Consider the following 27,003-nt stretch of genomic DNA (forward strand, 5'->3'; position numbering starts at 1 on the left):
TATGGCTTACCTGAACATTTGTTTATTATAAATCACATGATGATTGATATTCTTGCATGTAGATCTTTGTGCATATCTCTTACTTCCTTAATGTAAAGTGCTGTAAGGAGACAGAAATGTGTTCTTAAGATCACTTTTGCTATATTAATGGTCATGGCCTGTTTATTCGCAGGCTGCTGACTTCCCAGATGTCCAGCTCTCCTATTCCACGGTCGCCTCAAATCATGTTATTAAACCAAATTAATTTCTACTGCAACTAAAAATTGCTTGTTTGTAAAATGTCCAACCTGAGAAAAGCCACATCTCTTTTCAAAGAAAAGGCTTGGAATTTTAATAACAGTATGATTTATCTAGTAATCACTAAATATGCTTTAAAAAGTAACAAATGTTCAAGAATAATTGTATTCTTTTTTAACCCTTAACTCTTGCTTTATCATCAGTATGTGGTTTAGTTAGGATGTTTTTTTATAATTCATGCTGAATCTTTTTGTTCACTTAAACAATTTAAAGTATACACTTAAAGGAGCTTTGGTTCTTTATAATACATGCTGCTTTTTTTCCATTTGAAATTTATTTATTTATTTATTTGTTTATTTATTTATTGAGACAGAGTCTCACTCTGTCTCCCAGGCTGGAGTGCGATCTCGGCTCACTGCAACCTCCGCCTCCCAGGTTCAAGCGATTCTTCTGCCTCAGCCTCCTGAGTAGCCGGGATTATAGGCACCTGCCACCACATCCGGCTAATTTTTTTTGTATTTTTAGTAGAGACGGGGTTTCACCATGTTGGTCAGGCTGGTCTCAAACCCCTGACCTTGTGATCAGCCTGCCTCAGCCTCCCAAAGTGCTGGGATTACAGGCATGAGCCACTGCACCTGGCCTGAAATTTACAACTATACACTTATATTATTGAAAAAAGTGAACTTAAAACTACAATGATTTTTATTACTTTAAAATTCTCTGTGATTACTGTCAGGATACATGGATATGTTCTTTGTATTGATAATTGGTGTACATGCTATTTGATATTCTGCTTCTGTTACTATAGTAGTTTTAAATTTCTATTTCCATTTGTCAGTACTGTCCAAATACTTATTTTAAGTGACAGTACAATAATAATTCACATTTTTTGAGTTGTCATGCCAGACACTATGATAAGCACTTTGCATTCTCACATTTCATCCTCACAGCAGCCCTCTGAGTTAGGTGCTATTGTTATCTCTATTTTCCAGTTTGGGGAAACAGAGGGACAGGGAGGTTATGTTCTTTGCCCAAGGTCAATGTACTAAGTAGCGAAGCTGGTTTGAGACTGAGGTGTGGCTGATTGACGCGGTGAGAAACTACACCGTCGTGATTTTTGGACTTAAACTGATCACCTGTCTTTGCATGGACCCCACAGGGAAACAGAAGAAACAGGAACAGCCAGTGGAAGAGGTGTTAGAAGAGCTACGGGCCAAGCTAAAGTGGACCCAAGGGGAGCTGGAAGCCCAGAGGGAGGCGGAGAGGCAGCGGCAGCTCCAGGTGGGCAGGGAGAGAAAACATCAGGGAGACTTGGGTCATGGACTACCCAGGAGACCCTTGATGCACATGAATCCCACAGGGCAAAAATTCCGGCTGGTTTCCCAGAGCTGGGAGTCAGAGCTGGGATAGTGCCTTCTTGGACATGGCAAATGATTTTAGGTAGACTGGAAAGGAAAATTGAATTGTTTTTGCTAGACTTATGTGGACGAAAGTAGAGCAGAGAGATGCAGTTTCCTGCATTAGTCAGCACCCTCTGAGGACATTTGAACCTGAATTTTAGCTTCGTACACAATGCAGTTAGTTAACTTTTTGAGGACAGAGACTGGGTTTGATTCTGAAAGCTCCAGAACCCAGCCCAGAGAAAATGCTCAGTAAATGTTTGTAGAATGAAAATACATGAAGTTGCCCTGCTTACCCCTTCATTATTCATCCCCTCAGCATGCATTTATTGAGCACCAGCTGCATAGTTGGTATTGTGACAAATACAGGCATACTTCATTTTTTTTGTGTTTTGTATGTTTCACAGACATTGTATTGTTTGCACATTGAAGGTTTGTGGCAACCCTGTGTTGAGCAAGTTTATCAGCATCATTTTCCAACAGCATGTGCTTACTTCATGTCTATGCATCACATTTTGGTAATTCTCACAGTATTTCAAACTTTTTCATTATTACTCTATCTGTTATGGTGATCTGTGATCAATGATCGTTGATGTTACTATTGTAATTGTTTTGGGGCACCACAAACTATCCATATAAGGTGGCAAACTTAAACATCTCTCACTTTAAATCAAAAGGTAGAAATGATTAAGTTTAGTGACGAAGGCATGTCGAAAGCTGAGATGGGCTGAGAGGCAGGCCTCTTGTGCCAAACAGCCAAGTTATGAATACAAAGGAAATTTGAAGGAAATTCAAAGCACTACTCCACTGACCACACAAATGATAAGAAAGTGAAACAGCCTTATTACTGAGATGGAGAAAGTTTTAGTGGTCTGGATAGAAGATCAAACCAGCCACAAAATCCCCTTAAGCCAAAGCCTAATCCAAAGCAAGGACCTACCTCTCTTCACTTCTATGAAGGCTGAGAGAAGTGAAGAAGCTGCAGAAGAAAAGTTGAAAGCTAAAAGAGGTTGGTTCATAGGTTTAAGGAAAGAAGCCATCTCCATAACAACGAAAGTGCAATGTGAAGCAGCAAGTGCTAATGTAGAAGCTGCAGCAAGTTATCTTGAAGATCTAGCTAAGACAATTGATGAAGGTGACTGTACTAAACAGATTTTCAGTGTAGAAAAAACAACCTTCTATAGGAATAAGCCATCTAGAACTTTTATAGCTAGAGATAAGTCAATGCCTGGCTTCACAGTTTCAAAGAACAGGATGATTCTCTTGTTAGGGTCTAATACAGCTGGTGACTGTAAGTTGAAGCCAGTGCTCATTTGCCACTGTGAAAAGTCTAGGGCCCTTAAGAATTATGCTAGCTCTACTCTACCTGTGCTCTAAAAATGGAACAAGAAAGTCTGGATGACAGCACAGCTGTTTACAGCATGGTTTACTGAATATTTTAAGCCCACTGTTGAGATCTACTGCTAAAAAAAAAGATTCTTCTCAAAATAATTACTGCTCATTGACAATGTTCCTGGTCACCTAAGAGCTCTGGTGGAGATATACAAGGAGATTTGTGTTGTTTTCAAGCCTGTTAACACAATATCCATTCTGCAGCCCATGAATCAAGGAGTAATTTTGACTTCCAAATTTTATGATTTAAGAAATACATTTTGTAAGGTTATAGCTGTCATAGATAGTGATTCCTCTGATGGATCTGAGCAAAGTAAATTGAAAACCTTTTGGAAAGGATTTGCCATTCTGGATGCCATTAAGAAAATGTGTGATTCTTTGGAGGAGGTCAAAATATTAACATTAACAGGAGTTTGGATGAAATTGATTCTAGCCATCATGGATGACTTTGAGGGATTCAAGACTTCAGTGGAGGAAGCCACTGCAGATGTGGTGGAAATAGCAAGAGAACTAGACTTAGAAGTGGGGCCTGAAGATGGGACTGAATTGCTGCAACCTCATGATGAAACTAGTGGTTGAGGAGTTGCTTCTTATGGATGAGCAAATAAAGTAGTTTCTTGAGATGGAATCTACTACTTCTGAAGATGCTGTGAACAGTGTTGAAATGATAAGAAAGGATTTAAAATATTACATAAACTTAGTTGAGAAAGCAACAGTAAAGTTTAAGAGAATTGACTCTGATTTTGAAAGAAATTCTACTTTGTGTCAAATGCTACCAAAGAGCATCTCATGCTACAGAGAGATCTTTCATGAAAGGAGGAGTCAATCGATGTCGCAAACTTCACTGGTGTTTTTTTTTTTTTTTTTGACAGAGTCTTGCTCTGTCACCCAGGCTGGAGTGCAGTGGCATGATCTTGGCTCACTGCAACCTCTGTCTCCTAGGTCCAAGCGATTCTCCTGCCTCAGCCTCCCGAGTAACTGAGATTACAGGCACGTGCCGCCACACCTGGCTAATTTTTTGTATTTTTAGTAGAGACGGGGGTTTTGCCATGTTGGACAGGTTGGTCTTGAACTCCTGACCTTACGTGATCTACCTGCCTCGGCCTCCTAAAGTGTTGGGATTACAGGCGTGAGCCACTATGCCTGGCCTGTTGTCTTATTTTAAGAAATTGCCACAGCACCCAACCCTGATCAGTCAGCAGCCATCAACGTCAAGGCAAGACCCAGCGCCAGCAAAAAGATTATGACTCACTAAAGGATCAGATGATCGTTAGCATTTTTTAGCAATAAAGTATTTAAAAAATTTTATTGTTATTTTTTATTTTTCCATAAGTTATTGGGGTACAGGTGGTATTTGGTTACATGAGTAAGTTCTTTAGTGGTGACTTGTGAGATTTTGGTGCACCCATCACCGAACAGTATACACTGCAAAACCATATTTGTTGTCTTTTACCCCTTTCCCCCCTCCCACTCTTCCTCCCAAGTTCCCAAAGTCCATTGTATCATTCTTATGCCTTTGTGTCCTCGTAGCTTAGCTTCTACATATCTGAAAACATACATGTTTGGTTTTCCATTCCTGAGTTACTTCACTTAAAATAATAGTCTCCAGTCTGATCCAGGTCACTGCAAATGTTGTTAATTCATTCCTTTTTATGGCTAAGTAGTATTCCATCATATGTGTGTGTATATATATATATATATATATATATATATATATATATATATATCTCACAGTTTCTTTATCCACTCGTTGATTGATGGGCATTTGGGTTGGTTCCATGATTTTGCAATTGTGAATTGTGGTGCCGTAAACATGCGGGTGCAAGTATCTTTTTTGAATAATGACTTCTTTTCCTCTGGGTAGATACCCAGTGGTGGAGTTGCTGGATCAAATGGTAGTTCTAGTTTTAATTCTTTTTTTTTTTTTGAGACAGAGTCTCGCTCTGTCACCTAGGCTGGAGTGCAGTGGCGTGACCTCGGCCCACTGTAACCTCCACCTCCCGGGTTCAAGCGATTCTTGTGCCTCAGCTTCCCAAGTAGCTGGTTCTACAGGTGCACGCCATCACACCTGGCTCATTTTTTGTATTTTGAGTAGTGACAGGGTTTCACTGTCTTAGACAGGATGGTCTTGATCTCCTGACCTTGTGATCTGCCTGCCTTGGCCTTCCAAAGTGCTAGGATTACAGGCGTGAGCCACTGCAGTCAGCCCTAGTTTTAGTTCTTTAAGGAATCTCCACACTGTTTTCCATAGTGGCTGTACTAGTTTACATTCCCACTAGCAGCGTAGAAGTGTTCCCTGATCACTGCATCCATGCCAACATCTACTGTTTTTTGATTTTTTGATGATGGCCATTCTTGCAAGAGTAAGGTGGTATCGCATTGTGGTTTTGATTTGCATTTCCCTGATCATTAGTGATGTTGAGCATTTTTTCATATGTCTGTTGGCCATTTGTATATCTTCTTTTGAGAATTGTCTATTCGTGTCCTTAGCCCACTTTTTGATGGGACTGTTTGTTTTTTTCTTACTGATTTGTTCGAGTTCATTGTAGATTCTGGATATTAGTCCTTTGTCAGATGCATAGATTATGAAGATTTTCTTCCACTCTGTGGGTTGTCTGTTTACCCTATTTACTGTTCCTTTTGGCATGCAACATCTCTTTAGTTTAATTAGGTCCTAGCTATTTATCTTTGTTTTTAAGCAATAAAGTATTTTTTAAATAAAGTTATGTACTTTTTTTATACATAATCCTATGGAACACTTAATAGGTTACAGTCTAGCATAAACACAACTTTTATATACACTGGGGAACAAAAATATTTATATGACACACTTGCTTTATTGCAATACTTGCTTTATTCCAATACTTGCTTTATTATGATATTCTCTTTATTGTGGTGGTCTGGAACTGAACCTGTAATATCTCAGAGGTAAGCCTGCATAGAGAAAAAGAAACAAGTTCCTATACTCAAGAGACTTTACAGTTCAGGTAAGATTGGCTTAGACTGGTCCTCCCAAGTCCAAACAACGGGAACTGTGGGATGAATGCTCTTTGGGTCTCCATAGTGACTTGCATAGACAAGGAGGCCTAAGTAGGTTCTTAGTAAATATTTGCTGTAATGTGGAATTAATCATTGTATTGTTCTTGCTCTTCTTTTTAGGAAGCAGAGCTCATTCATCAGAGGGAAATAGAAGCTAAGAAAGAATTTGATAAATGGAAAGAACAAGAGTGGACCAAACTTTATGGGGAAATAGATAAACTAAAAAAATTATTTTGGGATGAATTTAAAAATGTCGCCAAGCAGAACTCTACACTAGAAGAGGTACCCAACATAAAAGGCTTTTCAAAGTTCCTTTGATGGAAATCTGCTTATTCTCAAAATTCATTTCTTAGTTTGTACTAGTTTTGTTTCATCTGCGGTTGGAAGCTAAAGCACTGTGAGGCCAGTTATCAGAAGCCAGTTATCAGAGGCCTGATATTAGAGGCCCGGATATCAGAGGCCTTGGAGTTGAATCACTGCTGTGTCACATTCTGGCTGTGAGACCTTGAATGAGTTAGTTAACCTCCTCATGCCTCAGTTTTATTTCTGTAAGATAGGCTGCTGAGAGGGTTAAATTAGTACATATACAGTATGTAACATTATCCAGCATATAGTAATGTATCAGTAGTGTATCTGGTATATAGTAATATCTCTAGGTATTATTCTTATTTTTGCAAAGGGCTTTCATCACTGGACAAGAAATGGGGCAAAATTTAAATGAATGCATTTTTCTCCCAACAAATATTCCCTGAATCCTGGTTACATGCCAGACACTCTGTTGGGGTCTTCAGAGGTCACACATAATACCTAACATTTATGACTGTATTTACTATTTTCCAGCCCTTATGCAGTATACTTTATATATACTAACTTTTAATCTTCATAGCAATCAACCATAACATTCTCAAAATAGGTGCATCACTGGTTTAGTACTTTCTTTTTAAAGTTTTTTTTTTAAAAAGCTACTTTCTTTCTTTCTCTCTCTCTCTCCCTCTCCTTCCTTCCTTCCTCCCTCCCTCTCTCCCTCCCTTCCTTCCTTTCTTCCTTCCGCCCTCCCTCCCTCCCCCCACCTACCTTCATTTCTTGCTCTCACTCTCTCGCTCTGTCACCTAGGCTGGAGTGCAGTGGTGTGGTGTCGGCTCACTGCAACCTCCATCTCCTGGGTTCAAGTGATTCTCGTGCCTCAGCCTCCAGAGTAGCTGGGATTACAGGCGTGTGCCACCGTTCCTAGCTAATTTTTGTATTTTTCGTAGAGACCAGATTTCACCATGTTGATCAGGCTTGTCTCGAACTTCTGACCTTAAGTAATCCACCCACCTCGGCCTCCCAAAGTGCTGGGGTTACAGGCATGAGCCACTGCGCCCAGCCATCATTCTTTCTTTATAGGTGAAGAAATTGAGGCCATATAACTTGCCGAAGATCACTTAGCTAAGAAGAGATGGAGCTGGGATTTGAACCCAGCTCTTTAATTTCCAAAGGTCCTATTCTTCTACTGGATATACTAACAAGTTTATGCAGGATAACCTTATTAAAGTTATCCCAGGGCTGGGCGCAGTGGCTCACACCTGTAATCCCAGCACTTTGGGAGGCCAAGGTGGGTGGTTCAGCATGGCCAACACGGTGAAACCCCGTCTGTACTAAAAATACAAAAATTAGCTAGGTGTGGTGGCGGATGCCTGTAATCCCAGCTGCTTGGGAGGCTGAGGTAGGAGAATCACTTAAACCCAGAAGGCAGAGGTTGCAGTGAACTGAGATTGCGCCACTGCACCCCAGCCTGGGTGACAGAGTGAGACTCCTTCTCAAAAAAAAAAAAAAAAAAGTTATCCCTTGACCATATCTTCCCATATAAACCTGTATGACTAAAACTGTATCAAGGAAAAATATTTTTTAAATGTATTTATCTCTCATTGGTCCTCCTAGATCAAGGAGAATCTTGTTTTTGAAAATGAACTGTCTTAAGTGCGTTTTTCACAAACATTCCACGTTTTACCTAAAGAAGCACCTGGGCAAATTTTTTTCAAAAGGAAATTGTCATATGCCTGGAGTCTTGGGTGCTCCATCATCCCTGTCTGAGATGGAAAGCCAAAGGTGGAAGGTGGAGGGGTTGAAACGAGAACTCTGTGTGCACTGGGGTGGGGATGGGGGCTCCCTAAAATGACAAAAGCCCTTCCGTCCAAAATGCTTCCCAGCTGGGCCAGGGATGATCATGGAAGAGAAGATTCTGCTCCACTATCGACCTCATGCTCCTAGTATATAGCTCCACACCCATCCTTCCCAAGCTCATGCAAACATCTCCTGACCCCCACACTTCCCCGACACAGTGCTAGCTGACTAGATGTTTGATAGACAGGTATTGATAGGAATTTGAAGTTGTTCAGAAACCACCTCTTCAAGGGTCAAAGGGTTACTTTTGGTAAGAAAATTATGAGTTTTGGTGAATGAGGACATAATCCTTACCATCCATGATATCCTTTTTAACTTGGATCACGTTCTCCTAAACTGGAACATGCTATCTTTTTTTTTTTTTTTTTATTTTTTAAGACAGGTTCTCACCCTGTTGCCCTTGCTCAAGTGCAGTGGCACAATCACGGCTCACCGCACCCTTGACCTCCCAGGCTCAGGTGATCCTCCTTCAGCCTCATGAGTAGCTGTGGCTACAGGCACGTGCCACCACACCCAGCTAATTTTTGTATTTTTTTGTAGAGATGGGGTTTCGCCAAGTTACCCAGGCTGGCCTCCTGGGCTCAAGTGATCTGCCCACCCCAGCCTCCCAATGTGCTGGGATTACAGGCTTGAGTCACTGCGCTTGGCCCATCTTACTCTTTTTAAAAAACCTTTCCCCTGTAGGATTACTTATATTGTGTTTGTATGTTTGTGTGTCTTACCCTGTCTCTTTTCAATATTTTATTGTTTTACTTTTATTAACATATAGGAATCAAACTGGATACCGAATTCTCAGTGTAGTTGGGTAGTCATTTTGTTAATTTATTTTTTTAAAATTTTAAGGGTAAAAACAAGCAAGATTCCATTTAGAATGATTGTAAAAAAAACACTGTAAGACGTCCATTTTCAAAATGCAGAAAATGGTTCTCCCTGATGTTAGGAAGGCCAATGAAAACTATATATATATGTATATATATATAGAAAATATTTTTTCCTCAGAACTTTTTCCCTGATACAGAAGTCTGAGAGCTTACTTTGGCTATGTTACCTGACTAAAGAGAGAACTTTAGATTAGACCTGGGGTAAATTGAGATGCCAAAGGAGTGTCTAGCTAAATGAAAATACCACGAAGGTTTGTAATGCCAAGAAAGTCAGCTCTGTAGTGCGTCATAAGCAGCATATGGAAACCAGGAGTGACACATCAGAATCCAGGAGATGTGCATACATCTGATCAAGCATTTGACTCTTTGAAAATATTCAGGGAGTTTAGAAATTGTTAACCTTTGGAACGAGTATTGTTTAGCAATAGTTGAGAAGTGTTAGCAAGAATGATACCAAGTTAAACTTAGGCACTTGGAGTTACTTCCTTAAAGCCCTTAATAGGGCTTATGAGTTTTATACAGTCATACAGATGGAAATATGTTGCTTTTGTTCCTACGACAGTTATGTATTATAAGAAATAATCAAAGGTGCGTGCAAAGGCATCCTCTCTTTGATCCAATTTTCTGTACCTTTTCCTTCAGGTCACACACACTGTTAGCCCAGGAATCACCAGGTATTGATGACTCTACTCCAAGCTGTGCAAAGCCCTTTCTGGAGACGCCAGGATGTTTTGTAGGGAGAGAGGCAGGAGTCCTCAGGGAGTGGCCTGGGGTGAGACCCTCCCATAGGCTCTAAGAGTCTCATTCTCATCAGCGTATTCCAGACTGAGGAAGAAATGGGGCAGCAGTCAGGAGAGCTCGGGATTTTGAGTATAGCAGAATTTAAGTGAAATGGAAACTACACTCTTTAATTTGTTCTTCCATGGAATTGCTTTTTCTATGCCAGGGCTGAGCCCCCAGGAGAGCCCTCGTCAAGGGGAATGCTGATTTGTGTGAATATTTGTAGGCGTGTAGGTATCTAGTGAGGATGAGTTGGGAGGATGAGTTGGGTAAGGCGTGCCCCTCTGACACTGTTCTGGGTATAAAAGACAACATCATGATGAGATCTTCATCTGAATAAAACTACGCCCTGGCCTTTTCAGAAACTGCGGGCACTGCAGTCCCACGGTGTGATGGAGTCCAACCTGGGATCACTGCGAGATGAGGAGTCAGAGGAGTGGCTCCAGCAGGCACGGAAGCTTCAGGCCCTGAGAGAGAAGACAGAAATTCAGGTGAGCTCATGCTCCATTCCTTTCTTCCCAGAGGAAGCCAAGAGCCATCTTCTCTTCCAATATATTCTCTCATTTATGAATGTAGAGAAGTTGAAGGACATCAAAGTTCTATATTTTCAGACCTTCTGCCAGTACATGAAAGCATAGAATAGCGTTCTCAGGTGAGGCTGGTGGTATGTGTGCAATGTCAGATTTGCCTAAGATCTTTTAAAAAATACATACAACTCTGTCTCTTATTTGGCACCTTTGCCCATTCTGATTCTAAACCAGTTGGAAACAACTCTTAGAAAGTGTGACAGTCTCTTGGGTTTGAAGATATTTGGGATGCATCCATTGTTGTGATGGTAGTTGTTTAGCAACCAGCTCTCTGGAATTAAAAAAGCTTTAATTTGTAGCATTTGCCAATTTCCGTGGTGTAAATACTCCCACCATGGCCGATTTCCTGCTATCAATGTGAGGTCACTGAATGGAGCCAGGAAGACTTGTGCACAGTCTGCTCTCACCGGCTGGTAGGAGGTGGCTCTGGCTACCCCTGGATGAATTTTACTGCAGTCTGGTTATAAAATGGTCTATATCACTGATAATTCCATGGCAAAGAAGGGTAGTTGGTACAGGTGTTAAATCATGTTGTGCTTCTCTTTCTGCTGTTCAAGATTCTTGAGAAAAAATGTAAAGTCTAGCTAACAATCAGCAGTAAGATGTTTCTGCTGATTGATGTTTGACAGGTTTCACATTATAAAGAGGCCATTCTTTTCCTGAGAACTCTGTTCACATTCTTTGCCTACTTTTCTATTATTGATGTCTCCCCTATCAATTTGTGAGTTTGTATAATGTATGGAAATTAACTCAGCTCTTTGTTTTTCTAGTTGTGGTTATTTTCCCCAGTATTCTGTTGGTCCTTCAGTTTTGTTTATTATGGTTTGGCCATACAACAATGAATTAATGTTTATGTAGTCAAAATTATCCAATTATTCATATTTTCTTTATGGCCTTCCCCACTCTGAGATTTAAAAAGACAACACTCCTGTGTTTTCTTTTAGTACTTTTTGGCCTTATTTTTTGTGTTAAATCTTTGATCCACCTACAATTTATTTTGCTTTAAGATGTGTAATAAGAATCCAACTTCCTATTTTTTTTCAGGTAGCTAGCCATTTGTTCCAACACCATTAGTCAATAATCCATCCCCCTCTCCTCATACTTAGTTTCTATGTATTTCCATCTTTGTCTGAATTTTCTATTCCATTCCACTACTCTGTCTGCCTACCCATAAGCCAGTACTTTTAACTTCCTGTAGCTTTATAACATGTTTTAATACCTGGAAGGGCCCATTTGATAAGCTTTTAATCTTTTTCAGAAAACGGAGTGGAAAAGAAAAGTGAAGGAACTGCATGAAGAGCACGTGGCTGAGAAAAGAGAGGTAGCTTTTGTTGGGTGATCTTGGGGAGCTTGGTTTCCTGTGACCTCCTCTCAGAATTCAGCATTCTCCACACCCCCTCACCTACCATCTCCCCTATCTCACCGGGAACTGGTTGGCAGATACTGCAGATATTGCTCCTGGCTACTGTCCCCATCAGTACACAGAAGGGGTGAGCTGTCCAGCCAGCAGCTTCCCTGTCCAAGAGCAGGGGCCTCCAGGCCTTCTCTGAATTGAACACATCCTTTGTTCTGTGGTCTTCTTTGCAGTGACCCCGTTAGGCCCTCCAGGGAGGGTTGTTCAATAAACCTCAGATGAATCGCCTGGTCGTTTCACGTTTGGGCTCTTCTTTGAAATTCCCCCACCCGAGGAGAGAACCAGGCGGCTGTGGGCCTCAGTGATAGTTCAGTGGGAGTCCAAAGGGAAGGACTTAGATACTGAGAACAGTGAACAGGGAGCAGCGGGCCTCAGGGCAGAGCAAACAGCTTCTGTAAAAATGTCTTGAGCAGGAGGCAAGTTGCGGAGGAAGCTGGTTCATAAGAGCCCCAGGTTCCGCCTGCAAAAAGCTCAGAAGATGAAAAGGCTTAGATCAGTCTGGTCCATGGTAGACGCTCCTCACTCCGGTGTAGGGAAGCACGATCACTCACATGTGATGGTTTTATTTTATCTGAAGCATTTTCAAATGGGAAATACATTCACATTTGTTCCCAAAACAGGAGGAATATATTAAGATACACTGAGTAGAGTTCTCACTCCCACCTGTCCCCATCTACCTGTCTCCAACACCTACTGCTCAGATGACTTTTATGGCTTTCTTTTGTATTCTTCTAAAGTTTCTTTATGCAAATATTAATAAATATTTTCACTTTATTTCTGCTATCACATCAGAAGTAGCATGTTACCTCATTTTCTTTACCTCTTGTTTTCACCTAAAAACATCCATTCGATGATTTTCAAATGGTTTTAATTTATCTGACTGTTCCTCAATGGGTGGCTACACCTGACAGACAGCCCTTTCCCTCCTGGTCTTAAACGCATGCATTCCTTTCTTACTTGTTCTCAGGCACAGCACAAAAGTGTCCCCAGACTGGAAGGTAGTCTTGTTAGAGAGCCTGTCCAGGTCTCAAAATCCTTTACTGTGCTTGCCCGGCACTTGCCTACAGGTGCTGAGCCTGCAGACACCGGGCACTCAGATGTCCCTGCAGACATTTGACTGACCAGCCGTCTTGTGCCCGCCAGCTACAGGAGGAGAACCAGAGGCTCCAGGCCTCCCTGTCTCAGGATCAGAAGGCAGCTGCCCAGTCCCAGTGCCAGATCAGCGCCCTCCGTGCCCAGCTGCAGGAACAAGCTAGGATCATTGCCTCCCAGGAGGAGACGGTAGGTCTGCCCTTCCTTTCAGCCAGGCCTTGGTGTCCCTGGGCCTCTTTCCTGTGAGGATCTCCTTGGATTCTTCTGGGCTCATCGGTGCTAATCTTACCACTCAGGCTCCTTAAGGAGAGAGAAGAGTGCTCTGGCATGAAGGGCACAAAATGATAAGGCTGTAGCTGCCTCCTTCCAGGCTGAAGATGTGCCATCTCCTTAGGGGCTGCTGGCAGATGGGGCCACTCTAACAGCAGAGACCATATAAAATGCTCAGCACCTCACTGATACTTTGCTTATTACCTCATTTAAGCTTCACTACTGTCCTTCAAGGTAGGCATCCCCTTCTTCCCATCTTCATTTGACAGATGGTGAAATACACTGGAGAAGGGAAGTGCCTTGCTCAAGTCCTCATGGGGCACTCTGTAAGTGATGAGATTCAACCCTGGCCAGGCAGGAAGAACGCAAAGCTTGTGTTTCTTACACAGTATTCTTAGGCAGAATTCCTTAACCAGTACCTTTTTCATAAATGAACAGCCTCTGATGAGGTGAGAGATAAAGCAGTGTGATGAAAAGGCACTCACTTAGCACCTTTCTCCTAAAGCTGGCCCCGGTGACTCTTTACCTGTTGCTGAAAATTCTCTGCCCAGTCCAGGCTGAGCTTGCCCTCCCGAGCCCCAGGTCTGTGGAAAATCTGTATCTTCCTCTGCTGCCACCCACCTCATGGACCAGGCTCCACACAGCTTCCCTGGGCTGAGCACCCACTGTTACTGTCTAGTCCCGGCCTCTTGTTCCTGCACCCCTTGCTATTTGTGCTTTCCCACACACCCAGCCATATTCCCCCAGGTGACATAACTACCCCACTGTCTTGCTACTTTTCAGTTTCCCCCTAAAACACTCAGCTCTGCACTGAGCTCTAGTCTGGAGGTTTCCTAAGGAGGAAACCACAGCAGAGTTTCCACAATGTTCCCTGCTGGCTGTAATGTCCTGTATGTTACTCAGAACTCTTGTTTGCAAATGATTCAGTGAGGAACCTATTGGCTAAAGATAACAGAACAGGCTAGTAGGGGCTCTTATTTTTATTTTCACAGCAAGAGAGGTGACAGTTGCTGGGCTTGGTTAGCAGTAGTATGCCGTTGTGAATCCAGACTGTGTTTTTCTTTTTACCATCTTCAGTGTGATGACTTTTGTTTCCTGCTTCACTTTCATAGTTGCAAGCAGACTACTGTAGCCCCAACCATACAACCATATTTGGCAGAAGAAGTTGATGAAAAGGTCCCTTCCCAAGACTTGTGCTTATTTATATTATTGGTCAAAGCTGTGTCACATGGGAAACTACAGCTGCAAAGAAGGCTGGGAAAGTAAACAGCTAGTTTTGTAGTTTGGAGTAGAGGTAGGCAAAGGAGACAGCAGTGGGGAATGGACACTGGATGAGTCGTATGTCAGCATGTGCCACTGCAGGTAATAAAAAGCAACCCAAGCTTAAGCAGAAGAGGGAGTTTGTCATAAGGGTAGACGGAGCATCTCACAGAGCTCACGGCAGGGAGCAGCTGAGTCTGGGAGTAAACTGAAACCAGAGACATGAATGCGGTCGTCAGTTTTCCTCTTCTGTGTGTCTCTGTTCCTTTCTCTATAACTGCTTTATTTTTTCCTTTTACCCTGAAGATCCGCTTCTGCTGCTTATCTGTTTCATGTGGTAAAACAAACAAAAATACGAACCAAGAAAACCACAAACAGTTGAGTGCCAGCAGCTCTTGACATCATTCATTACCAGTCCAGAGCTCTCTGCCTAAACTTGGATGTTGGGTCCGGCTGTGGTGTGAAGTCTCATTGTTCACCCGTGGCTGTCCTGCCTGCAGCCATGAAGGGGGAAGGAACAGGAACTTCTTGGAGCAGGGCGGTTGAGCAGACAGTTCAGTGAATGTCTGCATCTGGCCTCCTGTTCGGGAACGTGTCTGACTCCTTCCTCCCAGGGAGTGCTCTGCTCAGACGCCCACACTGTGGGAGGGAGCCTCTCCCTTGCCCTGGCTGTTTTCCATGAATTATACCAATAGGAACAACTGCGTGCCTGTCCCACTGTTTCTATGGGGCTCCTGCTATCGAGCCGTAATTCTTCTTTGAAGAGGGGACATTCTTGCCTCCCCACCTTGGAAAATGGAGCATGCTGCCATTCCCTTTCACACACGGACCCCAGAGATGTGTCAGGGGGCTGGGGTGCTGCCTCTGAGCTCCTTCTAGTTCCCAGCCAGAGGCATGGAATCAGTAGCCATCCCTTCCTCACTGTGCTAGGCAGACACTGCTCAAAGCAGAGTTCTCACAACGTTCCCTGCTGGTTGTAACCCGCTCTATTCCACCTCTTTGCAGATCCAGTCCTTGTCTCTCAGGAAGGTGGAAGGTAAGTGTCTACACAGGGCAGTGTGTAGCAGTCTTGACTGTTGTCTCTGGCTTTTCTCCCTCCTTTTCCCTCTCCCCCAGTCAATTCACGGGTGGTGGATTGGTGACAGCAGCCTGTGGACATGTAGTGTCAGGCTTCTGGCCCACACAGGCTGCAGCTGCGTTTGTGCTGAAGGCTTTCCATGCAGCTGGCAGGGCTTCTTGCCTGGCTTGCTCCTGTCTGTAGAGGGATGGAGGCAGTGGGGAGGAGGGTGGTTATAGGTGGAGTAGGGATTCGTGAGAAGGCTTTTCTAATTCACCGTGCCTACAGCGAATGAGGAAAATTAGGATTCAGGGTTGCCAGCAACCTTTACCTTGTTCCCAATGTTCAGCAAGTTGACCCCAACCCCATGTGAATGTGTCCTGTTTGGCATATACAGTCTCCTCTTCTTGGGTACTCTGGTGTGGGGATGCGTGTGTCTCTGTGTAATGGGGTGCAGGTGCTGGCATCTAAAGGTAGATGGCAACCCACAGGGGACTGCTTCTATTTAGACGACCTTGGACAGCCCTTTGTGAAGCTTGTCCCTTCATCCTCCACCCCTAGCTCCCCTGTCCTATGGCTTTAGCTACACTTCTGCCTCTTATTGCAAACTCTCATTTCCTCCTATCCCTTGCCTTCCGCCCGTCCCCTTCCCAGCCATGTAGCCAGTTCAGACAGGCCCGACCCCTGTGGCCCTGAACTTCTTGAGGGATGGAGCTAGAACAGAGCCATTAATAACAGACATGTGCCACACCCTTCCCCAGCCACTTCAGATTCATCATCTCGTTACATGGCTTACTATTGAATTATCCTCATTTTCTAGATGGGGAAACCAAAGCTTAGAGGGGTTCAAGGACTTGCCATTTCTTGCACAGATAGCGAGGGGCAGAGCTAGTGTGTGGACTCGGATCTTTCTGTCCCCAGTGTCTGCTCCATCCTGCCTCTCTCCAGTCAAGATGAACTGATTGGAGGGTTTTCTCTTTCTGGCTCATACTCACCTGGGGTTCTGTACTTTTCTTCGAGTCAGGGATGGGGTCCAGGGCACTGGCGCCACTAACTGTTCCTCCTCTCTTCAGGGATCCACGAGGTGCCAAAGGCTGCGGACACAGAGGAGGACTCTCCGGAGGAAGGTGGGACCTTACTTTCTTTCCTGGGTGTCCAGTGCAGAAACAGATTTGCTGCCCTCCTCCTTGTTTAATTTGTCTGTACTTAACTGTATCTGGACATCCGAAGCTGGAGTGGAGGGAACTAAGGACATGAAATAATATTTCTTAACACCTTCTGTGTGCCAGGCATGTGACATGCAGGTACTAACATACAATCTGCTCGTTTAGTGATGGGGAAGCCCAGGCTTAGAGAGGGTCATTAGCTTGTCCAGAGTCACAAAGCTAGCAGGTAGCTGAGTGAGGATTTGGAGGGACATCTGATTCACGGCCTGCCCCACTGACTCTCACCTGCGACTGTGCAGAACAGTGGAAGAGAACTCGCTGAGTTGACTTAAAATGGCCTTTGCTGTTTTATTCTACATCGTGAGTGTGCTGCAGACAGGTCCCATAGGGCCTAACTAATGCATAGGAATCCACCTCGGCTCCCTTTTCGGAGCATTGGTCACCTGCTGTTTTTATTCACCCTATCCGGTGACTGACTGACTCACAGACCTCTCAACCAGATGTAACCAAGGGATGCAAAAGAAAAATGAAAAAAAGAGAGATGCTCCCTGACTGCAAGGAGCTCTTAGGGATAGTCAGGGAGAGGAAGCTCCCAGGACAGATGAGTGAGTGCTGACTGGAAAAGCTACTGATCAGGGCCCGTTTGTTTGAGCAAGGCAATGACATGACAATTTCAGAGTTCCCCAATGGACACACCCAGACAAGTTTTAATTGTGCCATCAAAGAGCTCATCATGGCGTATTTTATTTTTTAATATAATGTTTTTCTTTAGTTTTGAGATGGTAATCTGTGCACTTTGGAAAAAAAAAAAAGAAATGGTATAAAAGGGTATGCAGTGAGAAGCAGGCCTGCCTTCTGCCCAGCCATCCAGTTTCCTCTCCAGAAGTTTCGCTGTTAATGGTTTCTCAAGTATCGTTCCATGCTACATGGGAATATGTGCAAATATAAGCACAAGTGTGTACCCATTCTTCTCCCTTTTCCCACATGGGAACGCACTGTACACATTGTTCTGCAGTTAGTTATATCGTTAACAACTTACTTGGGAAATGGTTTCATATCCCTTTAAAGAGAACTGCTTCATTATGTTTTCAGGGCTTTGCAGTCTTCCCTTAGATGGATGAACTAAAATTTATTTAACCAGTTAGTCGTCTACTGCCTCCCCCTACCCTCCCAGTGCGTTTAACCTTGGGATATAGTTGTAAAATTAGAATTGCATATCACTTTTGAGGAAGGTATCTGTTGAGTAACACAAGGTCCTCAGATAGGATGAATCACATCTTTGAACAGGAGATGCGGGGTTCTAGAGAGGAGGGGGCTGAGATTGAAGAGTCAGGGGATCCCATGGTCGTGCCCCTGCTGTTCCAGTGGAGGTTTTACTTGCTTACTATACTGTTTGTCTACCTCTTCCTGTCCCAGACCAGCAGGCAACAGCATCACTTGGGAATTTTTTAGAAATGCAAAGTTGTAATTCTCAGGCCCCATCCCAGACAAAATGAAGCAGAAACTCTGGGGGCAGGACCCAGCAAGTCTGTTTTCACACACTCTCCAGGGCATTCTGATTCTTGCTCAAGTTTGAGAACCACTGTGAGACCAGTGGCTATCTACAACTGGCTAAACATTAAGAATCACCTAGGAAGCTTGAACTGTCTGGAAGACCACGCTACACCCCCACATTACCTAAAGCAGAACATAGAGTGTGTGGGTTCCAGGCATCAGGAGCATTTAAAGCTCCGCAGGTGATTCCAATGTGCAGACAAGGTTGAGGCTCATGTCCTGGTGCAAACTTTATTGAGCAGAATCACGCAGGGTCAGAGGTGAATGGGTGGCAGGGGAGGAGTTATTATAACCCAGATTTTTGGGTCCCACCTGTAGAATTTTTGGTTCAGTAGATTTGGAGTGGGAGCTGAGAATCTGCATCTCACAAGTTACCAGGTAATGTTGATGCTTTGGCTCACAGTTAAGGACCATTGTCCTAGAATCATTGTTTCTCAGGCTTCGCTGTTTATTAGAATATCTAGAGAATTTAAAATATAAATATCAAGCGTTGGGGTCCACCTTGAGAAATTCTGATGGAATCAGCCTGGGGTGATTCCAACTCACAGCCAGCAGTGAAATTCACCACCCTTGATTGTGAGTGAGGTCCTTGGGGGATAAGAGATGGGCTTCTGTGTCCTTAGCATCCAGCCCTAGCCTGATTACACTCATGCTACTTGTTCAGTTAATGTCTACTGAGTGAGTCAAAGGGCTTGGTCCTGGTCTTACCACAGAGGCCCCCAGATGGAACCTGAAGAACACTGTAGGAGGCCTTCCCTGACTCACCTTGGACTGCTCTTTTGTAGCAGTTACCACATTTAATTGTAATTGCTTATTTTGCTAGCCTCAGGTCAGTATTTCTTAAAGTATGGTCTGTGGCTTACCTCCATCAGAATCATCTCAGTATGTTAAAATGTAGATTCTAGGACCCTCCCCCAGACTTATGGAATCAGACTCTTTGGAGGGTGAGGTGAGGGACTATTAAGTTTTAGCTCATGCCCAGGTGATTCTGATATATGCTAAAGTTAGAGGGAGAATCCCTGGTCTAGACAGTAAACTTGAGGGAGCAATGATCTGTCTATCTTGTCCCCAGTTTATCACCTGGACCAGAATTGAGCCTAGCATGGAAATGAGATGAGAGTATCAGGTGGGGCTAGGATTAGGCTGGAACCCACAGCAGTGGGGCCTGGAATCTGAGATCAGAAGGGAGCCCAGAGAACAAGCTGCTTTAAGGGCTCAAGTGCAATCTCCAAGTCCTGAGTTAACCGACCAGGATCCCTGGCAGTGCGAGGGCTCGGCAGGTGCAGTAGGGCTCTGGGAATGGAGAACTCAGGTGTCCAGGCTGATCTGGGTGATTGTCTCATGCTACAGAGATGGAGGACTCCCAGGATGAACAGCACAAGGTGCTGGCAGCTCTGAGGCGTAACCCCACTTTGCTGAAGCACTTCAGACCAATCCTGGAGGACACCCTGGAAGAGAAGCTCGAAAGCATGGGCATAAGGAAGGTGAGTTTCAGGGCCATCGTTTTAAGGGCTGATACGTACGATTTAGACACTAAGTGTTCTCAGACAGACAAATGATCGATTGTTCTTTGCCTTGTGAGCTCATTCATCTCACTTGTGGCAGCCCGGGCTCCTCTGGCATCTGCACGCCTTTCTCACTTCACAGCGGCAGTGTGATATCTTTCCTCTATTTCTCCAGCAGCTTCTCAAGACTGGCCCTATTTGGCTGGTGATGCTACCCTGACTCTTGATTGCTCAGTGTTCTCCACTCATTGGTTACTTCCCTCTGTGTCTCTAAATTTTTTGCTAGAGGGAATTTAATTGGCTCAATCTGGCCTATGGATAGGTCCCCCTTGGGTAAGTATCCATCTGCAAGCCCATCATCTGTGGTACATGTGGCTGTGTCCACTCAGCAGGTGGCTGTGTGTGGGCATCACTGAAAGCTATGTCTGACACCAATTATTTGTTTTTTTTTTTTTTTGAGAAATAATAACTTATATTTTCCTATAGTTTTTTAGCAGTTACATATATGTATGTATATTTTATTTGCAGATAAAAGATTTGAAATTTAATTATTTTTTTATTTCAGTGGGTTTCTGGGGAACAGGTGGTGTTTGGTTACATGAATAAGTTCTTTGGTGGTGATTTCTGAGATTTTGGTGCACCCATCACCTGAACAGTATACACTGTACCAAGTGTGTAGCCTTTTATCCCTCGCCACCCCCATGCCCTTTCCCCCAAATCCCTAAAGTCCAATGTACCATTCTTATGCCTTTGTGTCCTCAGAGCTTAGCTCCCACATAGGAGTGAGAACATACGATGTTTGGTTTTCCATTCCTGAGTTCACTTAGAATAATAGTTTCCAGTTCCATCCAGGTTGCAGCAAATGCCATCATTTTGTTCCTTTTTAGGGCTTAGTAGTATTCCATGGTATGTATATATATCACAGTTTCTTTATCCACTCATTGATTGATGGGCATTTAGGCTGGTTCCACATTTTTGCAATTGCAAATTGTGCTGCTATAAACATGCATGTGTAACTATCTTTTTCATGTAATGACTTCTTTTCCTTAGTGTAGATACGCAGTAGTGGGATTGCTGGATCAAATGGTAGATCTCCTTTTAGTTCTTTAAGGAATCTCCACACTGTTTCCCATAGTGGTTGTACTAGTTTACATTCCCACTAACAGTGTAAAAGTGTTCCCTTTTCACTATATCTATGTCAACATCTATTAATTTTTGATTTTTTGATTATGGCCATTCTTGTAGGAGTGAGGTGGTGTAACATTGTGGTTTTGATTTGCATTTTCCTGGTAATTAGTGATGCTGACCGTCCCCACTCTGGGAAGCTCCCTCCTCATTTAAGGACAGTCTGCAGTCCTTAGGACCTCCAGTGCTTCTATCCAAGGCTTCTGGGCCCACTCCTCAGCCACTCGTCTTGATCCATTGTCTCCTTGGGTTTGGATTATTCTTGTTTCTCCAGTTCCATGAGGTGTGACCTTAGATTGTCTATTTAGCGCTCTTTCAGACTTTTTTTTTTTTTTTTTGAGACGAGTCTCGCTCTGTCACCAGGCTGGAGTGCAGTGGTGCAATCTTGGCTCACTGCAACCTCTGACTCCCTGGTTCAAGGGATTTTCCTGCCTTAGCCTCCTGAGTAGCTGGGATTACAGGCACGTGCCACCCCACCCAGCTAAATTTTTTTGTATTTTTGGTAGAGATGGGGTTTCACCATGTTGGCCAGGATGGTCTCGAATTCCTGATCCGCCTACCTCAGCCTCCCAAAGTGCTGAGATTACAGGCGTGAGCCACCGTGCCAGGCCACAGACTTTTGATGTAAGCATTTAATGCTATGAACTTTCCTCTTAGCACTGCTCTTGCTGTATCCCAGGGGTTTTGATAGGTTGTATCACTATTATCGTTCAGTCAAAGAACTTTTAAGTTTCCATCTTGATTTCGTTGTTGACCCAACGATTATTCAGGAACAGGTTATTTAATTTCCATGTATTTGCATGGTTTTGAGGGTTTCTTTTGGAGTTGACTTCCAGTTTTATTACACTGGGATCTGAGAGAGTGCTTGATATAATTTCGATTTTCTTAAGTTTACTGAGACTTGTTTTGTGGCCTATCATCTGGTCTATCTTGGAGAATGTTCCATGTGCTGATGAAAAGAATATATATTCTGCAGTTGTTGGGTAGAATGTTCTGTAAATATCTGTTAAGTCTATTTGTTCTAGGTTATAGTTTAAGTCTATTGTTTCTTCGTTGACTTTCTGTCTTGATGACCTGTCTAGTGCTGTCAGTGCAGTCTTGAAAATCCCCCACTATTATTGTGTTGCTGTCTATCTCATTTCTTAGGTCTAGTAGTAATTGTATTATAAATTTGGAAGCTCCAGTGTTAGGGTGCATATGTATTTAGAATTGTGATATTTTCCTGTTGGACTAGTCCTTTTATCATTATATAATGTCCCTGTTTTGTCCTTTTTTAACTGCTGTTGCTTAAAGTTTGTTTTGTCTGCTATAAGAATAGCTACTCCTGCTCACTTTTGGTATCCATTTTCATGGAATGTTTTTTTTTCCGCCCCTTTACCTTAAGTTTATGTGAGTCCTAATGTGAGTTTAGGTGAGTCTTCTGAAGACAGCAGAAACTTGGTTGGTGAATTCATATCCATTCTGCATTCTGTATCTTTTAAGTGGAGTATTTAGGCCATTTACATCAATGTTAGTATTGAGATGTGAGGTACTATTCTATTCATTGTGCTATTTGTTGCCTGAATACCTTGCCTTTTTTTTTTTTCATGTGTTATTGTTGTATAGGTCCTATGAGATTTATGCTTTAAGGAGGTTCTGTTTTGGTGTATTTCATGATTTTTTCTTTTTTTTTTTTTTTTTTTTTTTTTTTTTGAGACAGAGTCTCGCTCTGTCGCCCAGGCTGGAGTGCAGTGGCGCAATCTCGGCTCACTGCAAGCTCCGCCTCCCGGGTTCACGCCATTCTCCTGCCTCAGCCTCTCCGAGTAGCTGGGACTACAGGCGCCCGCCACCACGCCCGGCTAATTTTTTGTATTTTTAGTAGAGACGGGGTTTCACCCTGGTCTCGATCTCCTGACCTCGTGATCCGCCCGCCTCGGCCTCCCAAAGTGCTGGGATTACAAGCGTGAGCCACCGCGCCCGGCCCATGGATTTGTTTCTGTATACATATGTAACAAACCTGCACGTTGTGCACATGTACCCTAAAACTTAAAGTATAATAAAAAAATAAATTAAATAAAAAAGATTTAGAGATCCTTTTAGCAGTTCTTGTAGTGCTGGCTTGGTAGTGGCGGATTCTCTCAGCATTTGTTTGTCTGGAAAAGACTGTATCTTTCTTTCATTTATGAAGCTTAGTTTCACTGGATACAAAATTCTTGGCTGATAATTGTTTTGTTTAAGGAAGCTAAAGAATAGAACCCCAATCCCTTCTAGCTTGTAGGGTTTCTGCTGAGAAATCTGCTGTTAATCTGAGAGGTGTTCCTTTATAGGTTACCTGGTGCTTTTGCCTCACAGCTCTTAGGATTCTTTCCTTCATCTTGACTTTAGATAACCTGTTGACTATGTGCTTAGGTGATGATCTTTTTGCAATGAATTTCTCAGGTGTTCTTTGAGCTTCTTATATTTGGATGCCTGGGTTTCTAGCAAGGCTGGGGAAGTTTTCCTCAATTATTCCCTCGAAGATGTTTTCAAGCTTTTAGATTTCTCTTCTTCCTTGGGAATAACAATTATTCTTAGGTTTGGATGTTTAACACAGTCCCAAACTTCTTGGAGTCTTTGTTCATTTTTTTAAAATTCTTTTCTGTCTTTGATGGATTGTGTTAATTTGAAAGCCTTGTCTTTGAGCTCTGAAGTTCTTTCTTCTGCTTGTTTGATTCTATTGCTGAGACTTTTCAGTGTGTTTTGCATTTCTCTAAGTGTGTTTTTGATTTCCAGAAGTTGTGATAACTTTTTATTTATGCTATCTATTTCACTAAAAAGTTTTCCTTTCATATCTTGTATCACATTTTTTATTTCTTTAAGGTGGGCTTCACCTTTCTTTGGTCCCTCCTTGATTAGCTTAATAATTGACCTTCTGAATTCTTTTTCTGGCAATTCAGAGATTTGTCTTGGTTTGGATCCATTGCTGGTGAGCTGGTATGATTTTTGGGGGTGTTAAAGAACCTTGTCATATTACCAGAGTTGTTTTCCTGGCTCCTTCTCATTTGGGTAGACTATGTTAGAGGGAAGATCTGGGATTTAAGGGCTGTTGTTCAGATTCTTTTGTCCCATAGGGTGCTCCCTTGATGTAGTGCTCTCCCCCTTCCCCTAGGAATGGGGCTTCCTGAGAGCTGAACTGTAGTGATTGTTTTTGATCTTCTGGGTCTAGCCACCCAGTAGAGTTACAGGCTGGTACTGGGGAGTGTCTGCAAAGAGTCCTGTGATGTGATCCATCTTCAGGTCTTGCAGCCATGGATACTGTTCCAGCACCTGCTCCGGGTGGAGGTAGTAGGGGAGTGAAGTGGACTCTTGAGGGTCCTTGTTTTTTTTTGTTTGTTTGTTTAGTGCACTGGTTTAGTGTTAGTTGGCCCCAGCTAGGAGGTGGTGCTTTCAAGCTGTGGTCCTATAGGGAGGATGCATACTTGCCTACTTGCCCTAGGGACACCTGGTTAAGTATTCAGGTTTCTCAGGCGGTGGGCAGGGCCATACAGCTCCTAAGAGATTATGACCTTTGTCTTCAGCTACCAGGGCGGGTGCAGGAAGACCACCAGGTGGGGCCAGGGATAGACATTTCTGAGCTCAGACTCTCTTTGGGTGGGGCTTGCTGCAGCTGCTGTGGGGGATAAGGGTGTGATTCCCAGTCCAATGGAGTTATATTCCCAGGGGGATCATGGCTGCCTCTGCTGAGTCATACAGGTCGCCAGGGAAGTGGGGGAAATCTGGCAGTCACAGGCCTCAGCCCGCCTCCACACAGCCTGCAGTCCTAAAGTCTGGTCTCACTCGCACTGTGCCCCACCGACAGGACCAAGTCTATTTCCAAGCAGCCGGTGACCAGGGCTGGGAACTTGCCCCAGACCACAAACCTCCCCATTGAGAAAGCAAGCAGACTCAGGTTTTCAGCATCTCAGGGAGGCTGCAGCAGTGATCCAGTTCCTTTAAAGGGTCTATGGATTCTCTCTCCAACTAGTATTTGAATGCCATTGTGCGTAACTAGAACATGTATGTTATTGTTAGAAGCACCAATGAAATCTGTTATTAAATAAAAACACACCTGTTACTAAATTAGCCAAGCATTACACTATTGGAGTACTATTTGTGTAGAGTAAGTTAGAAAAAAAAAAATAGACAACTAGGGTTATTTTAGGAAGAACGCTCACTACTTTGATTGTTTTCAACTACTGACTACTCTAACTTTGGCCCTATATTCAGACTTGATTAAGACGTTCCTTTCTAACCTTGCATGAATCCTCATCTTGGATTCAGATGCCTTCCTAGGCCTCCGATGGGCTCTGGGTGGATGTCAAAAGCTCGAGCAACTTCCAATAGGCCTTGAAAGGGTACTTGGATTGTGTTTACAGCAGTTTAGTTTTTTCAACATTGTTATCATGGACAGTGTGTTTGGCATAATAATAGTAATTGGGGGTACAAAAATGAGCAAGCCATGGTCTGTTATCCTAGATTCAGTTAGATGGTAGAAAAGCATGTTCCAACGAAGTCCCTTATGCTATGATGTGGTTAGAATTGTGACGCGGTCCTTTGCATTATCCTGCTGTGTACATTTTGGCAGGGCTCCCAAACCCTGAACTGCTGCACTTCCAGCAACTTTGAAGCTGCTGCTTACCCTTCTCTGATCCCCATTTCATGCCTCCCACTCCTGCAAGAAAAGCACCAGGCACTGATCACAGACTCCCAGGCCAGCAGCAGCAGGTGTGAGAGGCTTAGGGGAAAGAGAAGAAGGGTAGCCTCTTTCTGTAAAGGTGAACTCCTGTCTCCTCTAGGATGCAAAGGGAATCTCGATTCAGACTCTCAGACACCTGGAATCCCTGCTAAGAGTCCAGCGGGAGCAGAAGGCCCGGAAGTTTTCTGAATTTCTGAGTCTGAGGGGAAAGCTTGTCAAGGAAGTCACCAGCAGAGCGAAGGAGAGACAGGAGAATGGCGCTGTGGTGTCCCAGCCAGACGGGCAGCCTTCAGGTATACTGGGAGAGGGCTTGCTCAGGGCTGTGACCTGTATAAGGGTCCCATTCTTGCCAAAACTTGTTTGCACATGAGGAGGGTATAGTCTCCGTTCCCCATTAGGGGCACTTCTCTGAAGGGCTGAGCTGGTGGGGTCCTCACAGGGGACTGAGTCCAGAAGTTCTCTGTTGAGGAAATAGGATCTGGGGTGGAGTGGGGGCATTTGTCCAGGGTCACTCGGGAAGTTGGAGGACAGCCGGAGCTGGAGCCTGTTGTCAGCCTGAACTGTCCCTGTGCAGACATGCTGCCTCCCTTAGCACCTTCATTCTGCTTGGCTTGCTGCGACCACAGTTGAGTGTCTCTTCAACAGAGAGCAGCCTATTCAGTTTCTGGCTCTACACACCAGGCATGCCAGCCTGGGGAGGCAGGCAGAGGCCTGGGAGCATTGAAGCTGCAGGTGGAGGCAAATACCAAGCAAATGTAAACTTCTGCAGAGCTCAGATAGCCCCTGCTCTGGCCATGGGAGAGCATGAGAGGCTGGGCCAGTTCTGCACACAGATGAATTCTCAGAGCTCAGAGTTGGTTCCTTGGGCCAGGTCATAGCTGCTACTTTACCATTTGCCCATGTTCTGGGGGTCATGACAAGAGAAGGCCCTGTGGTTCTGGTGGAACACTAAATTCTGTGGACCAGGACCCTTGAGTCTGTTCTTACGGAGCAAGTGTATTTGTGTTCCCAGGTTTGAGAGCCCCCTGTTTCTAGAGGGTTCCCGGAGGCCCTGGGCTGCTGTGGGGGAGGCTCTGGGGAGGGCTTCAGTGGGTCTGGTCTGCTCATGCAGGTGCTGTCCTGCTCCTTTTACTTCGTCTTCTCAGTCAGGGACACGTGCGGCCAGAGGGAGGCCAGTTCTGTGTCTCCTGTGTCCAGGAAGAACCGATCTGAGCTCTTCATGCAAAAAAATTTTGCAGAGTATGGCCCACTTATCTCTGAGGATATGAGAGATGATTTAGTTGCTACATCAACCAATCATTTTATAATTTATTTTTATTTTTCCTCAT

General features: G+C 43.8%; 1 protein-coding gene across 1 annotated transcript in view; it reads left to right on the forward strand.

Annotated features, from left to right (window-relative positions):
- The window catches only part of LOC115836304 (zinc finger protein DZIP1L-like), a 45,566-nt gene extending 19,261 nt beyond the window's left edge, over positions 1 to 26,305 (forward strand). Inside the window, exons 4-13 of the mRNA XM_030816505.1 lie at positions 1,397 to 1,518; positions 6,189 to 6,350; positions 10,255 to 10,383; positions 11,738 to 11,800; positions 13,037 to 13,174; positions 15,521 to 15,551; positions 16,646 to 16,699; positions 19,643 to 19,776; positions 25,776 to 25,968; positions 26,151 to 26,305. Of these exons, the coding sequence (XP_030672365.1) occupies positions 1,397 to 1,518; positions 6,189 to 6,350; positions 10,255 to 10,383; positions 11,738 to 11,800; positions 13,037 to 13,174; positions 15,521 to 15,551; positions 16,646 to 16,699; positions 19,643 to 19,776; positions 25,776 to 25,968; positions 26,151 to 26,305 (1,181 nt within the window). The remainder of the gene's footprint in view (positions 1 to 1,396; positions 1,519 to 6,188; positions 6,351 to 10,254; positions 10,384 to 11,737; positions 11,801 to 13,036; positions 13,175 to 15,520; positions 15,552 to 16,645; positions 16,700 to 19,642; positions 19,777 to 25,775; positions 25,969 to 26,150) is intronic.
- Positions 26,306 to 27,003: the final 698 nt, after the last annotated feature.

The sequence above is a fragment of the Nomascus leucogenys genome, chromosome 8 (assembly GCF_006542625.1).
Source record: "Nomascus leucogenys isolate Asia chromosome 8, Asia_NLE_v1, whole genome shotgun sequence".
Taxonomy (NCBI): domain Eukaryota; kingdom Metazoa; phylum Chordata; class Mammalia; order Primates; family Hylobatidae; genus Nomascus; species Nomascus leucogenys.